The sequence below is a fragment of the Fulmarus glacialis genome, unplaced genomic scaffold (genome assembly GCF_000690835.1).
Source record: "Fulmarus glacialis isolate BGI_N327 unplaced genomic scaffold, ASM69083v1 scaffold36009, whole genome shotgun sequence".
Taxonomy (NCBI): Eukaryota; Metazoa; Chordata; class Aves; order Procellariiformes; family Procellariidae; genus Fulmarus; species Fulmarus glacialis.
Window position 1 is genome coordinate 1 of NW_009233226.1, and position 16044 is coordinate 16044.

General features: G+C 39.2%; 1 protein-coding gene across 1 annotated transcript; it reads right to left on the reverse strand.

The window, feature by feature from the left end:
• Window positions 1-151: 151 nt before the first annotated feature.
• Window positions 152-15971, reverse strand: CASP2 (caspase 2, apoptosis-related cysteine peptidase; the record flags this gene model as incomplete). Its single annotated transcript, XM_009585253.1, has 9 exons — window positions 15822-15971; window positions 10802-10969; window positions 8991-9066; window positions 7423-7517; window positions 5699-5875; window positions 4753-4881; window positions 4181-4271; window positions 353-502; window positions 152-261 (listed from the first exon to the last, which is right to left on the reverse strand). Coding segments are annotated over exons 1-9 (1146 nt in total), but the record flags the coding sequence as incomplete, so codon positions are not given.
• Between the last annotated feature and the right edge of the window lie 73 nt (window positions 15972-16044).

Below are 16044 nucleotides of genomic sequence, written 5' to 3' on the forward strand. Positions count from 1 at the left end.
ACATATAAAAAAGTGGGAAAGAAGTAATAACTTTGCTACAAACAAGGCACGAAAAATTGCTTTAATAGTAGATTAATCCTAGCAATCTGAAGCACCGGAAGGCTCTTCAGAAACCAGGTAAGTGTGGGAGAGGAAAGACACTCCAGCTCACCTTCACCAACATGTCAGCCACATGAGTGTCTCGGGAATCCTCTGCAAACACAGATGTCAGAGCCTCGATATACCAGGATCCACGCTTGGTGTTTCGCATGGCCGCAGTGCCTGAGAAGAAAGTGTGTATGATGTAGTTTCTGGGGAACAGAGACACATAAAACCTTCTTATGCCCTAACAGTTAGGGCCTCTCCACAGTACCTTTCAGACAAGCATATCCACAGATCATGTCAGAGCATGTAGGCAGACGCAGCTTGAGATTTTCTTCCTTGTTTGCATCACTTTCCTCACAGCCTGGGGAATCTGACCATTCTTTCCCATCTCTTTGATCCACTCCCCGGTCTGTCTCATCTGGGGGGGTACAATAAACAAGGGGGCGGGGGGGAGAAAAAAAAAAAAAAGAAATTATCCTGAATTACTGGATGTAGTTTTCCTGTACTTTCTTAGTTTTGGGCTCTGATCAGCAATGTCACAACTGCTGTCAAGCAGAAAGCTTTTGCATGAACTTTAAGCTTTTTCAGCTGTTTTTAAAACTCATCTGAAAGTTCTTCTGCACAAACTAATGCAGACATCAACAAGTGCTGAACCTGTCAACCTAACGTGACTGTTAGTCCACACGCCAACTGATTTTTTTTCCCCTCTCTTTTCCTATGCAGATCATGGGATAACTGGAAAGCAAAGAAGTTTCTGATAGTTCCTCACCATGCATGGAAGGATTTGATGCCTAGCTCTAAAAGTTTCTATTTTCCACTTTTACCTATCTTAGACATGTCCAAAAATGTCTAGTCTAATTTGCAATGCTAACTATCTACTTATTGCAGAACTCAAATGACAGCTATAATTTTAGTTGCTAAGGTCTCCCTCCAAGACATCAAGAAAACATGGACCAAATATCTCACCTACTTCTAAATCCTGACTATAATATCACTTGTTTCAATCAAAAGCATAAATTGTGCAATAGTAAAATGCAAAATAATTTGACCCCAAACATGAGAGAGAGAACTCCAGTACATGGAGATTAGTTTAAAACCTGGAGAACACTTCATGTCCTTTTCAGGATTCATTAGTTTGTATTATGACAAATGCAGATATTCTCAATTGGTTGTTTACATGATGCAGAGTTTCTGTTGTAATCTAGACTAACTGCTTAGTAGCAATAACTTTAATAGTCCAGCTATGTTGTAAGAAAAATAAAGCTACATTTTACAGGTTTTCTATGTAATTTTGCTCTTTTGTTCTTTTGTTGTAAGAGGAGAATCTACTATTCTACTTACTTCATAACAGCATGGGACAGATTCTAGTCTTAGGAGGCATAAGCGTCCATTTCAGAGGCCTTCCTGTTATGATGGCTCTAGGTTTTTGTTGCCAGGTTGTGCCTAAGAAATGCATTTGGATTTCTAACCCTTTTACAGACAGTGACACTGGTGGCATCTCATAATTATGCACAGGAAATGGCCAGTTCATAAGTCAGCAACTTTGTTCTTTTCCTCAAAAATGAAAGCAGCAGTGTGAGGGGTGTGATTGTCTGACAGGTTAGATATAGCCTATAATTAAACCTCCATAGCTCAAAATTTCATGATTACTTCCATCAAACTCCATCATCTCTTTAAGGTAGGAATGCAAATTTTCCATTTTTAACCACACTTTTTTCATGTCTTTTATCACACTTCTCCAAATCCTTTTAGTTCTGTATCTTCTTAAAAATTAAGTGTACTGTTCACAGTGTATGTTATTTCAGATACGACTCAGGTAATTTTACAGTCAAGCTATATTATTCACTGTCATCATCCCATAATGTATAAAATCAAAACCTTTTTGATTAAAGCTTCAGAATTAGATGTCTTCCTCATGCATTTGTCTTCAAACACCATTCCAGTCAACTTACCAATGTAACTAAAAACTGTAATGCACTAACCCTATCAGGATATTCCTCTGCATACTTAACCTCTAATTTATATCACCAAAAACCGCCACCCAGATTGATTCCAGTCTGTTTAAATTTCACTGAAGGTCCCAGATCGCTGTTTTCCCGATTGATTTAAATAACTGCTAACTACCTATTTGTCATTATTTACCACAGTTCTTCACTTTTCTGGATCAACTACTATATTAAACACAAATGTTAGAGCAGCTTCAAAGTCTCATTTTATGTCATAGTGAAATCTGACTATTTGTCTTTTCCCATTGCTTTCTGTTGCCACCGTTTTTTGATCCATGACTGTAGGTGGATACTTCAAGTCTTTAGTAGACTCCTGCCAAAGGCCCTTTGGAAGCTAAGTAGACTGTGCCAACTCTTCTTTATCTACATTTTTAAATGTGTCATTAATAGAAGATAGATAAGGGCTATTACACAAACTTAGGAAAAAAGAATAACCTATGTATTTCTCATTTTGTTTCAAATGGTTCCAGCTAACTTGCATGGCATAGAGAGACTGACTATTAATCTAAAGTTGTCCACTCTATTTATACAGTCTTAAATGCTGCCTTTTAAAAAAAAAAAAAAAAGTATTGGCTAGTCTAACCTTTGAATGCTAACATGAAAAGGCACACATTTTTGTTGACAGCTCAATTACTTTGTAACTGGCTTTCTCCTCCAACTATTAATCAAGGTTTAAGAGAGGTTAAAAAAGGCAGTTTTGTTCTTTTTTTTTTTTTTTTAAATTAAAGAAAGATTTTTCCCTTTCAGTTGCTTCAGTCTCAATCCTTCGCCTATGACAGTATCCCAGTTCTGCAGCATTTTGCATAGCTTTCTTAACTGAAACCTTTTTGGGAATAGGAAGGCCAAGCCCGATTTGTTGATGTGAACAGACCCATTATGGTAACATTACAGTCAAATAAACCTAATTACCTAATTAGGTCAGCTGCCACTTCTGGCTTATTACACTTATTTCCACACTGTTATGAGTCTGCACATTCACATTTGTTCAAGAGTATCTAAAGGTTCAATAACATAAGGAAAACAATCACATTCAATTCATATTGTAAACATGCACATTACAATATTTCCAAATGCTTAAAGGATCAAATATTTTTGATACCCAAAATACTGCATGTAGACTTTAGGTTTTTCTCTGCATTGGGATTAAACACGAGTAGGTAACAGGTGAGGTAAACATTCTCTTGGCTAGAGGACAAACTATAAAGTTCAGCTAAAAATGAAAAAGAAGGGAGACAATTGCAAGGAACAAGGGAAAAGAAGGGGAAAAAGCATACACGCTAGAAAAGCTTCTCTATCACAAGGGAAAAAACAAAGCTCTCTTAAGACAGAACTTCTCTTTGGAGTATCTGCAGTTTCACAGCAATCTCAAAAAGTCCAAACACTTTAGAGAAAAATTTGGTCATTAGCAGATCTGAAAGATAGTTAGTTACAGACATGTGTTTAGTTACAAAAGGAGGGAAAATGAATAGCAGAATTAAAAAAAAAAAATAGGAACAGAAAGAGTGGAAAAAGAACAAGTCTATGAGAAACAAGAAAGGAATTCTGTAACTACAATAGTATGTGGAAAAGGGTGTAAGGAAAGGTCATTCGGAGGTTGAAAGCAGGATAGGGTAAAGGGGAAAAAAAAAAAAAAAGACAACTTGAAGCCTGATAGCTTGAGAGACACCACCACCAGAGATACAACACATCCTGGATCAAGAGAAAGACAGGACCTCAGACAAGACTCCAGTGCTAGTGTACCACTCCATGCTGTGCTGCAATTTGATGCACCATATGCCCCACTCCCCCTACTGCAGGCACAGCAAGAGAAAGCCTCAATATATGAGTGGGATATGATAGAGGGTTTTTATCACTAAGGTGCTCTGGGGTCTGCAAGTCAATGCACACACCTCATGCAGAGCAAAAGACACTTACAGAGCAACAGATGCAGTGGCAGCAGCAGGGCAGAGGGAGGTGAATATGGGTCCCACTTACACCTGAGAGAAGCAAAGAGGAGAGTTGACAGCAAATTGAATGTGAGGGCGTGCATGTGTGTAAAATGAGCCTTAATGGCATGCCAAATACATGGCTTTTAGTATTTGGGCACTCACCTCCCCGGCAGGCCTGAATAAAGAACATTTTGGGCTTATTCTGGAGATTTGGACAGTTTGCGTTATCAAAGAGCCGGAAAGCCTCCTGCAACTGAGAGAAGAAAGAAGATAAATATTCTTCACTGTAGCCTTCTGTGAGCCAAACCCAGTCTCATCTTGCTTCCCTGTGTTTTGATTATTACCTCACCAGTCTTGATATTTTCTCCTTTATCACCAAACTCATCATGTGACAAATATATCCCTTCCCCCCCAGCTCCTCAAACATTCCCCTCAAACTCCCAGTTTGAGTTCATGCACTCTACCTAATACTTGTACATAAAGAGAGAATGAAATAACTCCTCCTACCTGCCCTATTTCTATGACACTTATCTTATAGACCTCTCATAAACAGACCCCTGCCCTTTCCTTCCCACAAACCCTTATTTTTTCCTTTTTAAAAAAATGTAAATCCTCAGTGTCCAATCTCTTCACCTTCTCTCTCTCTTTTTTTTTTTTTTTTTTTTCTCCTCTTTCCATTGTTACTTTCCAAAATATAACCTACACCACCACATCACAAGGTCACAGGAATATACCTGTAGTAGTTTGCCATCACTGCCATAAACCCCACCCTCCACACCGTGGGAAAGTAAAGCTACAATACAGGAATCCACATCCCGATGATCTGGCAGCTTAGAGAATCTCTCCAATGCCTTCTGCATCTCCTGGAGGAGAGGAAAAAAAAAAATGCTTTCCAGACTTGCACAGGGCAAGTGGGTCAATGTACAGGGAAAAACACAAATGTACAGAAAAAACACAAATGGTCCTCCTGTTACGAAATAAACCCTATGTATATCAAATTTACAGGACAAAAGATGTGTTTCATAAAAAAAACAGCAAAATGTTCTTGTTGTTTTATGTAATATTCAGTCCTAAGCATAACATTGTGAAGTAGGAATCACTTGGGACATCTACATTTCTATATGGCCAACAGGGGGATGCAGCAAGTATCCGAGGTGGTACATATGGATTTAACATAGAAGAAATCAACTGATAAGCAGAACTTAACTGCATGGATACTGGAAGACCGATAAATAGGATGGCAATTGACTCCATCAGTGAAAGGACATGAAAACATCACTTACACTTGCAAAGACTAGGTCAAATATTTGCAAAGTTTAACTTTTAGGATAGCAGATCACTGGAAAAGTCTATCTAGATTAAACTGGAGTCTTTACTCATTTGTGGTTTTAACACATGTGCCAGGTGTGATCTAGAAATTCAGACTAGAATAGTACCTCTTGTGGTCCTTTGTGATCCTACTTTCCATCATAAAGTCCTCTGCCTTCCAAGCTTCTTCATGTTTGTCAGCATGCTAGCAGACATCATCCAATTTATCCTTATTTTCTAATCCTAAATGACCATTCACATCTTCCTGTTCAAGCTTAGTTTATACCAAAGGGAACCTCTTAAGATGTTTATGTAACAGTTACAAACTCTCATCCATACTGGTTGTGAAGTACTGGGATCCATCCCCCTTACCTGTGCAGTTTGATCATGAAAGACAGTCACTTGATACCCAAGATGCTTGAAAAGCATCTCCAGGGTAGTACAGTCCACATCTCCCCCTGCACGATACTCCAAGTCCCTCTCACTGCTGAAATGGACATTGCTGAGAATAAGTGCTAAGCCTCGGGGTTCTGATATCAGTTTATATGCCTGAGAAGAAAATTTAAAATTGGTAAATTTAGACTACACAAGGAAATAATTAGAGTAGAACAGCAATCCCTACATACCAGCTTGATATGATATATGCAGGATTTCTCGATTGTGAAGGCACAAAAAACAGTAGAGGGCAAATTTTTGAAGGATTTTTTTTTAACAAATAAAACAAATGTTTGTATTGTAAAGGGTCCCAAAGACAACTGTATTTGCAAGTCTCCACAACTAATGATCCTACAACACTATTATTAAGATGTTATACTAGCTTGCCTTATTTTTCGTTTTAAAAGAAACACAGCTTATACATTTCAAACTGTGAATTAGGTCTTGCTAACTTTTTTCCCCTTTTCCCACCCTCAACCCAGCACCCACATATTTCCATCATCCCCATCAAAGGCTTTAGGCCTTTGTAAAATTTAGCTAACATTTCTTAATTGCTGTTGGGAGCAGACAGAGATGTAAAATAGCACGTGACTGCAATTTTAATAGCAAGGGATTGTAAGTCACCGATCCTGAAAATTATGTGGCTGGCAAAAAAGATTAACAGGGAAAGAACTAAATTAAGAGGGGTGTCTTCAGAATAAGTTCCCTCTCTGCCCCTCCCACTCTAACAACAACAAATCAATAGTATATCAGTTACTAACACTGCTGTAAGTTGAAAGTGAAATTTAATACCAAAGGAGCATATCAGAAAGGGTGTATCCAGGAGCAGATGTAAAAGGAAGCAAGTCAAGCTCACACTGACGCTGCCTAATGAGGTCTCCCCAATAGTTTAAAAAAAAAAAACAAAACCAACAAAAACCAAGCCTGTTTTGCTGTACACAGAGCCTGTGACAGAAGTGTTAAGTGTTAGCACATTGTGTAACTCTAGTAAAGTGTCTGTCCCATTAGACGAAATGATTTTTTTTTCCCTAAGCCCATCCCACCACAACCTATGCTTTAAAAGCAGAATGAACAAAAAGTAATTAGACTACCTACGTAACTTCTAACACTGCAGAAGAATAGAAATTCAGGTTGTTCTACCCAGTACTACCCAGCACAGAATCCTGATCTGGTTCTTGAGCCTAAGGAGAGACCCTTCTGGGTACAAGTTGGCAATTAACACAGCCAAGACTGTGACTACTAGTTGAAACACAGTTCTAGTATCTTACAGTCATTTGCAGAGTGTGTCATCACACAGAAGAAGATGAGGATGCAGACAAATAAATATGAGGTAATAATACTGACAGTTTACACGGAGCAACAGAACAGAAGGCATTTCACAAAGCTCTTCATGAACAAAAACCAGAGGCAGAGATTTGTATAGAGTTACAGAACTCCTCAGAATTTCTTGACACTTGTAAATGAGAACTACATCAAATCAAACATGACCGGTAACATCTTTCAGTTACACAAATAGCACAACACTGATCTGCATCCCAATGAAGCATGCATTTCGACTCAGTTTTAATTAGCACGTGTTCAGTGCTAATTGGATATATTTGGATATATCCAAACACCTCACATCTTTCACATCTTAAGGAGATTTTCTGTCAACTACTTACCAAGTGCCGATGATCATGATAAAATTCAGGAGTGCAGTACTTCACCGGAGGAATCGAGGGACCATCTCCATTATCCAACGAATGTTCCATTGGTTCTGTGCAAAACAAACATATCAATAATAATAACAAATTCCAAATACAAAGCCTCTTCATTAAGGCAGTAACTTGCAAATTCTGAAGTATGTGGTATTAGGTGTATTCCTGTATTATACTATTCATACCTCTAAAAATTTTGCTTGATCAAGGACTACAGACACACAACGAAACATAACAGAAAAAACAGAAGTACTGAAATGGTATACTTATTTTTTCATAATTTTAAGTGGCAACTTTTTTTTTTTGTCTTGTATGTGGATTAGCCTTATCAAAGGCCTAGCAAATTTGGTTCTGCACAGTATGAAAACAGATTCTCATCTAAATTAGAGCCATGTGCTTTCTGTCATTTTGTACAGTATGTTATTCCTTTCACAGTCCGGCTGACAAACCATTGCTAGAAATATTCATATAGTGCTTTTCCTTTCATAAAAGGCCTCCCATGCTCACCGGACACAATTATTTATTTTTTGCCGAACATACGCGTAAGTGATCAAACTAGATGTTTCTAACTTCCATAAAGTGCAATGCCCTTTTTTGTTTATCTGCCTCTGAACAACCCTTTCCTCTGGATAACAGCAGATGAGAGGAATGATAATCAACAATTTGCCATTTGCAGACAAACACTCACTCCCCTGTCCTGAAGAAACAGAGATAATGACATTCACGATCTCCTTTGAAATCCTTTTTCAGCCTTTTGAGACATGGCTCTCCTGGTTGGAGGAACACATGCTCTAAAAAACCACAACAACCCAACCCTAAAAACCTTTGCACCTACAAAAAAAAAAAGCTTTCAAAATCCAGACACTTGTTCTTTAACACCAGAGAGCGCTCCTAGTAACCAGCACACAGTTAAAGCTGTGGCTAGGGAACATGAGTACTCCAGGCATTACCAGAGGCAATGGGAAAACTAGCAAAGAGATTCATTCCAACAACTAGTTCCCTCATCTAAGTCACAAATGCTTGCTAAAGAAAAGCTGGTTTGCTGCACTCGACAGAAGCTACAGAAATCTATGTTGGGCCCATGTAACCTATATAAGGCCTTGTACTTAAACTTATTTGCTAAGAAGGAAGTCTAAGTTAAGGAATAGTGCCCAAAATCAGTAGCTTTTCACAGCTCTAGTTCAACTAAACCCTACTACAAATCTTAAAACAAAGAAGAAAATCTTTGAAAAATCTAAAATTTTACTGACATGTACTGTTTAAGCAACAAAATTTCCTGCAAGAATAAATGAAGCTGACTAGAAACTAATTGGGTTCTCCCTTCCAATATGCTATTTCACTTTCATTTTCTAGGCTAATTCTACCTCCTGCATCTGACTATAATGTAGTCAGTTCACTGTCAAGTTTGAATTCCTGAGATGAGCAAAGTGATGGCTAGCTTACTTCTAGAACTGAATTAAGAGAGTATTAAGAAATTAGAAACAACCAACCAGAGAGCCAATCAAGTATTCATGATGTCATGTGCAACTCACCAATCCAGCGCGGTCTCTTTGAATTACATGATTCACTGGCAGGGAATGGAAGGTTTGACCCGTAACAGTCTTCAACCTACAAGACATCCAATAAATCCATGAAAAAGAATAGCATAAAACAGCTATTTTTTTCTCTATGATACAAGCCTGTAGGCATCATGGAACAAAGATACATGTATTTACATACACATATATATGACTTAAAAAATAATATTATGGGTCACATCCAAATGAAACACCATGACAAGATAGCAGCAGCATTTTCTGTCAATGCAAAATTCCTTCCCTTCTTTGCACATCTCTACTTCTACCCAAATCCCCAGTTTGGAAACCTTACACTGAGGTCATATCCTCCCCATTTTTGCCAAAACTTGACTTGTCCAGTGATTCCTATCTTTCTATTTGCTTTCAAGATTTCACTGTTTGTATAGCAAAGCACAATTGAAAACAAAAAAATAGAAAGGGTGGTCTAATAAATCCTACATTTTAATAAGGGAACATGTCTGCTCAAAAATATCTGATCTTCCTTCCTTTGTATAAAATATGTTTACTGCAAGATTCCATGCTTGTCAATGCACTGAGAATTTTGAATCTTTATTAAATTCTTCCTTTAGTCCAATGCTGACAACTGCAGATAGTGAAAAGGTGAAAATAAAAATAACAAAATAAAGAAAGAAGAGTCCCTCTCTCCTCAACAGACAAAACTAGCTTTTAGTAACTTTCTACTCAGAGAATCATTGAATGCTAAATTAAAACATTTCAGAGAAAGTATTTTCTTCGCAGGTTTTGATGACACATCAATTAAGAACATGTTGGATGCAAGAACATTCAGGAACCTTGTGCAGTTCTACAAAAAGAAGGGCAAAGTCCTGCACCTGGGGAGAAACAACCCCCTGCACCAATATATGCTGAGGGCCACCCAGCTGGGAAGCAGCTTGGCAGAAAAGGATTTGTGGGTTCTGGTGGACACCAAGTTGACCATGAGCCAGCAATCTGCCCTTGCCACAAACGAGGCTAATGGTATCCTGGGCTGCATTAGGAGGAACGTTGCCAGCAGATCAGATCAAGGGAGATGATCCTTCCCCTCTACTCAGCTCTGGCAAGGCTGCACTTGGAGTCCTGTGTCCAGTTCTGGGCTCCTCTGTACGAGGCAGGCATGGACATACTGGAGAGAGTCCAACAGCGGGCCACAAAGATGATGAAGGGACTGGAGCACCTCACATATGAGGAAAGGCTGAGCAAGCTGGGACTGTTCAGCCTGGAAGAAGAGAAGGCTCAGGGGGATCTTATCAGTGTACATAAACACCTGAAGAGAGGGTGCAAAGAGGATGGAGCCAGGCTCTTTTCAGTGGTGCCCAGTGACAAGACAAGAGGCAATGGGCCCAAACTGAAACAGAGCAGGCTCCCTCCGAACATCCGGAAACACACTTTTACTGTGAGGGTGAGCTCTGGAGGAGGTTGCCCAGAGAGGTTGCAACGTCTCCATTTTTGGAGATACTCAAAAACCATCTGGACATGGTGTTAGGCAACTGGTTCTAGGAGGCCCTGCTTGACCAGGGGAGTTGGATCAGATGACCTCCAGACGTTCCTTCCAACCTCTACCATCCTGTGATTCTGTGTGAAAATTCCCTTCTTCCCAAGTTTCCTCCCCTTTGCTTTTACTAAGGCTACTACAAGTTTCAATTTGCAACAAAAATCCATCCTATCCTTTATAAACAATTATTTTTTTTTACATTTGTAAAAGATCACTTTGTGCCCAAACCCAATCTGAAACGCAGTCCATCCATTTTATTTTTTTAAAACTGTTGTACCCTTGCAATCCCATGGCTCAGGTTGGATGTTGTGTTCAAGATCATTGCCTCCAGATGCTGCTGTTTGGTTTCTCGTAGAGCTTCACAGAAGGCTGAGAAGGCATTAGGGCCTCTCTTGGGCAGCAAATTGAGGAATTCCACATTTTGGCTGAAGCTCCCAGACTTGGCCTAGATCCAGAGAAAAAACAAAATCCACACTCAAAGTAAACCCCAACAGAATTCATTTTGAATAGAGCTTCAGAACAATTCAACTTTTTTCCTTCATGTAAATGTTTCATCACTATGCTTAGCTGTGCTAGATCCATTTTTATAGCTTTTCCTAGTTGACTTCACTCCCACCCCTCTGTTCCTATTAGCTCAAGGGGGAGAGTATATGACAACACAGTAAGCCAACAATTCATACATTACCACACACAGTAATACACCCTCTTCTCTCTAAACTTTTACTTCCAGTTACTGTTGGAATAGTATCTATTTCCCCTCTTTGAATACAAGAAGTCCAGAACATGTTTTCACTACTGCCCAATAGCTTATGGTCTCATGCACCAATAACGCAAATCCCTCAGAAAGCGTTAAGTAAAATACCTATTTTACGCAGTCAATTCCAAAAAGATACTACATACATATAGACTGTAACATTTAGACCAATGAAGCAATATATAGTAGTACATGAGAAAAAGTAATAATCAAAAATTAAATTTGTGTATCTGTAAAACAGTCCCAGGAAATCCTATTGTTAGAATATTAGCAGAACATTTGCCAACAAACTGTATAATTTATACAATAATAGCCTTCCCTGCGAAATCTAAAACACACCAAAACATCACTAAAATATTGGGTATCAAAAATAAATTTTATCAATTCCATGGAATTCATCCTATATTTTTTGAATCACCCCTTAGACCCAAGATCTCTTCTTTTGGTAGATGATAAGAAATGGTTGGTGAGTTATACAGAATCAAGACCTAGCACTCTGCAATCACAGGAAAATCAGAAAAAAAAGCCTCGAGTCACATATGTAAATCCTCTGGTACAGAAGACTTACATCATCTAGGTTTTTTTCATAAAATTTATCAAGCTTTAGTTTGGCTTTTGTCCCATCACATTGTTTGGAAGGATATTGCAAAATCTTGTTGATCCAATGCTTACGAACCTATTCTGAAATTTCAGAACTATGTTCATTCATGACTGCCTAATAGCATTTATTTTCATAACAACAATGTCCCTTGACTTCAGTGTTCTCCTTCAGTATCCTTTCCCTTATTTACCAAACTTCCTTCTATAAATCGGTCTCCATTTGCGACAATAAACAAGCCACTTTTTTTCAGCCTCCTCATAAATGGCCTCTTCTGCTTGACAATGCAAGTACCCCTTCCTATTCCCACAGAAACCTCAACTTTCAGAGCACTGTTGACTAGAAGTTCATACAGTCATCTCACGCGTGCCTTTCCAAAAGCATGAAAATACTTGCCCCTTTCTCCTGGTAACACTTCTGCATTAGTCCATAGAAGATTACCAGCTCCATATACTTGTATGCTGCTGTGAGCCCACTGAATTTTGTTTTACCTAATAAAGTAAATTGACAGCTGATATTTTAAAGTACCTATTAATTGTTTCTTCCTTTCTACTAGACCCGCAGCTGTTTATGACAAGCTTAGGATCATTAATCTTCTTCACCTTATATGTCTTCATAGTTATGACTCTAAGCCATAAATCATAATTAAGAACACAAGCTGCCCTCAAGAATTGGATCTTAAGTTTTATTGAAAAGTTAAGAAATTTCCATAATGTTCATATTAATCTTAAAAACAGCTGTTTCCACTGTCCCACTTTATTTCCACTACCATTTTTGCTCTGTGTTTGAAATCCCTCTGTTCTGGGCCTTCGTCTAGACAACTATGTTCACATCACCTTTGCTACACAGTAAATGCAAATTTTTTTCTTTATTCTTTCTTAGAAGTGTATATAATTGAAAAAAACCCAAATTGTTTAGTACTTTTCTGAATGATCCAATTTAAACTCATTCCTGTCAGTTCCTACTCTCTCTCCCCATTTTGGATGTCAAAGGAAGCTGCTCCTATTTATTAATTCTTCTCCAGTGAACACCTATAAACTCTATACTTACTCTTCGTATTCCTTGCGAGCTCTTCATCCAGCTCAACCACCTTTGTCTTCAGTGGCCCTTCCTGCAACGTCCTCCCCTCCCACCTTTTTCTTCCTTGTGGTGAAGTTTCAGTACTAGTTTAGTGCCTCACACGTGAAGAAATTTCATCTTTCCTTTGTCCCCCTGAGCTCCTCGGTTTATTTCACTTTCCTTAGATTACAAAAGTTAAGTGCCCTATTTCCAGAATCAATTTGTTTATTCTTCTGTTTAGTTTAAATCAAACCGACAGGATCAGTATAATTGTTGTGTTTCTAAGACAAGATGATTTAAAACATAACTATTTATCCAGATCTTGATCTCATGACTTTTTGGGGGAGCAAGGGGATATACAGAACGAGTCAATTACAATATCCAAGAAAATCGACGCTCTATCATCAGACACAGTGGCATTTGTCTCCTCCTATTTCCACTAAGGTACCTGATGATTGGTGTCACAATACATTTTCAAGAATAGGCTACCTAACAGCACTCCTAAGACCTTTGCTCACATTTAAGCCACAGAGTGGAAGACTATAACAAATTCACAGACCTACAATAGAAAAATGAAAGATAAGACAAAGTGGTTTTGACTCAAGTGATTTTTTTTAATGCACACTACTTTTTGTTTATCTATAGCAGTGTTATGATTAGTACTAACCTGCAAACATTCCCTTCATTTTAATCCTTCTAGTGCAATACATATTTTGCAGTACTACTGTTCCAGTTGTGAATGCTTCCCTCCTACCCCTGCCGTATTTCCATTTTTGCTGCAATTTCCAGATTCATGCCCTGCAACAGTAGTTCAAGACACTTTGTTCTCTTGCTCAGGCTGCTATTGCTATTCATATACATTTAAACTCTTAGTTATGCGTGTATGTTGTATTAGGCATAATTTTTCCACTAAGCTGTAACTATTTACCTGACTTATCCATCATAACACCTTTCTCCTTACTGATAATCCATTACTAAGCATTATTACATCTCCTTTTACCTAATTACATGTGGAAGGGAAGATTTCCTTAGTCTTCTTCCCTTCTGTCTCAGTTTAAAACTTCTGAACTACAGTGGTATTTTCCCCAAAAGATTATTTTCTCTGGCATTGTCCTACCTTTGACAGGGCTTTTTTCCCTTTCTTTTTTTTTTTCTTCCTTTTCTTCCCCTCCCCCACCCCAGACTAACTACAGGCCAGCAACTGAACATCCCTACTAACCACCCACACTTCAGCAGTGTCACTGTTTAACGCCAGTGGGCTTCTAAGCCCCACTCAGCCGCTCAGTCACTCCCGCCCCAGCAGGATGGCGGGGAGAATTGGAAGGGTAAAAGTGAGAAAACTCGTGGGTTGAGATAAAGACAGTTTAATAGGTAAAGCAAAAACTGCACACACAAGCAAGGCAAAACAAGCAATTCATTCACTACTTCCCATCGGCAGGCAGGTGTCCAGCCATCTCGAGGAAAGCAGGGCTCCAACACGCGTAACTGTTACTTGGGAAGACAAACACCATCACTCCAAAGGTTCCCCCTTCCTTCTTCCCCCAGCTTTATATACTGAGCATGATGCCATATGGTATGGAATATCCCTTTGGTCAGTTGGGGTCAGCTGTCCCAGCTGTGTCCCCTCCCAACTCCTTGTGCCCCCGCAGCCTGCTCGCTGGTGGGGTGGGGTGAGAAGCAGAAAAGGCCTTGACTCTGTGTAAGCACTGCTCAGCAGTAATGAAAAACATCCCTGTGTTATCAACACTGTTTTCATGACAAATCCAAAATATAGCCCCATACAAGCTACTATGAAGAAATTAACTCTACCCCAGCCAAAACCAGTACAATCAGTTCTTGATTCATTCTCTGACTTTCACTCTCTTCCTGTACCTTTGTCCTCTTTCACTAGGGATTAGAGCTGTTCCAGGTAAGACTGCCTGCATCTCCCACAACATAGCACAGGTATCCTTGACAGGTCCCATGAGGAATTCCACATTATCTTTGACACACAATGAGTCAAAATTAATCAGGAAGTCATTTCCGCATTGCTTTCAAAAAACCTTATCAGTCTCAGGTTTACACCTCCTGCACTTCTGCCCAGCAAATAGCTCGTAATTTGTTTTTCAGCATCTGTTCTTATGACAGGACCATCAACCTTACTAGGGGACTACAAAGTCCCTCAATTGCTTACTTGAGTCTTGAGATGCACTTGACGTGCATCTTCAGTCATTTCCTTTCCAGCTTGCTTTCTCTTTGAAGACCTGTATCTCCATCCTTCACAGTCTTCAGTGCATTACCATACCTCTGGGAGCAATCCCAAGCTATTTTCAATGACTTCTCTTCATAGTACCCACTGCTCAGGATAAGTAACAAAAGCCCATGAACAGCATTTGTCACCTGAGAGTGAGTCTTGGATCATGTAAGGTTCTTCACACAATTTACAAAAACACATATGAAATACAAATTCTTTGAGTGAAAGGTGTACAAGTCTAACAACAAACTGGTTTATAATATATCAATTTACTTACTTTCACAGTATTCTTTCCGAAATAGGTATTGTTCCTACTTTTACAAATGGGAAGGAAAAAAAAAAAGGGCACAAAATGACAACAAAGGACTGCAAGATACCACCTGACTCATGAAGCACAGCCTGCTGCAACCACATACCAGCATGCAAGCCAACGATTTAGTAAATCTCAGACAAAATCCATATTGCCAAAAGCAGCTTACAGTTCTCCTACGTGTTGTAAGCAAACCCCACACTGCTTTGCATGTGCTCCAAACGTAATCGCATTAAAATATGCGGGTAACACAGATGAGTTTTACCACGCGGGCACTGCCAAGAACGACACTGAGCTTAACTAGAAATAAAGCTCACAGTGCAGTCGAGTACAACCTGCATACCTGTATCACTTCCATCATCTCCATGGTGATGATGTCCTTCTCTATCATATGCTCCATCAATTCTTTTAAAACCAGCTGTTTTGCCAGCATCACCCGGTTCTTCTTTAGCGCTTCCTGGTGACACCGCTGCATGCCGCACGCAACCAGCATCCTGGCAGGAGAGGGGAGACCAAAGCCAAACTCAACGGCAAAACCCACCCTTACCCCTCCCAACTTTCTGCTC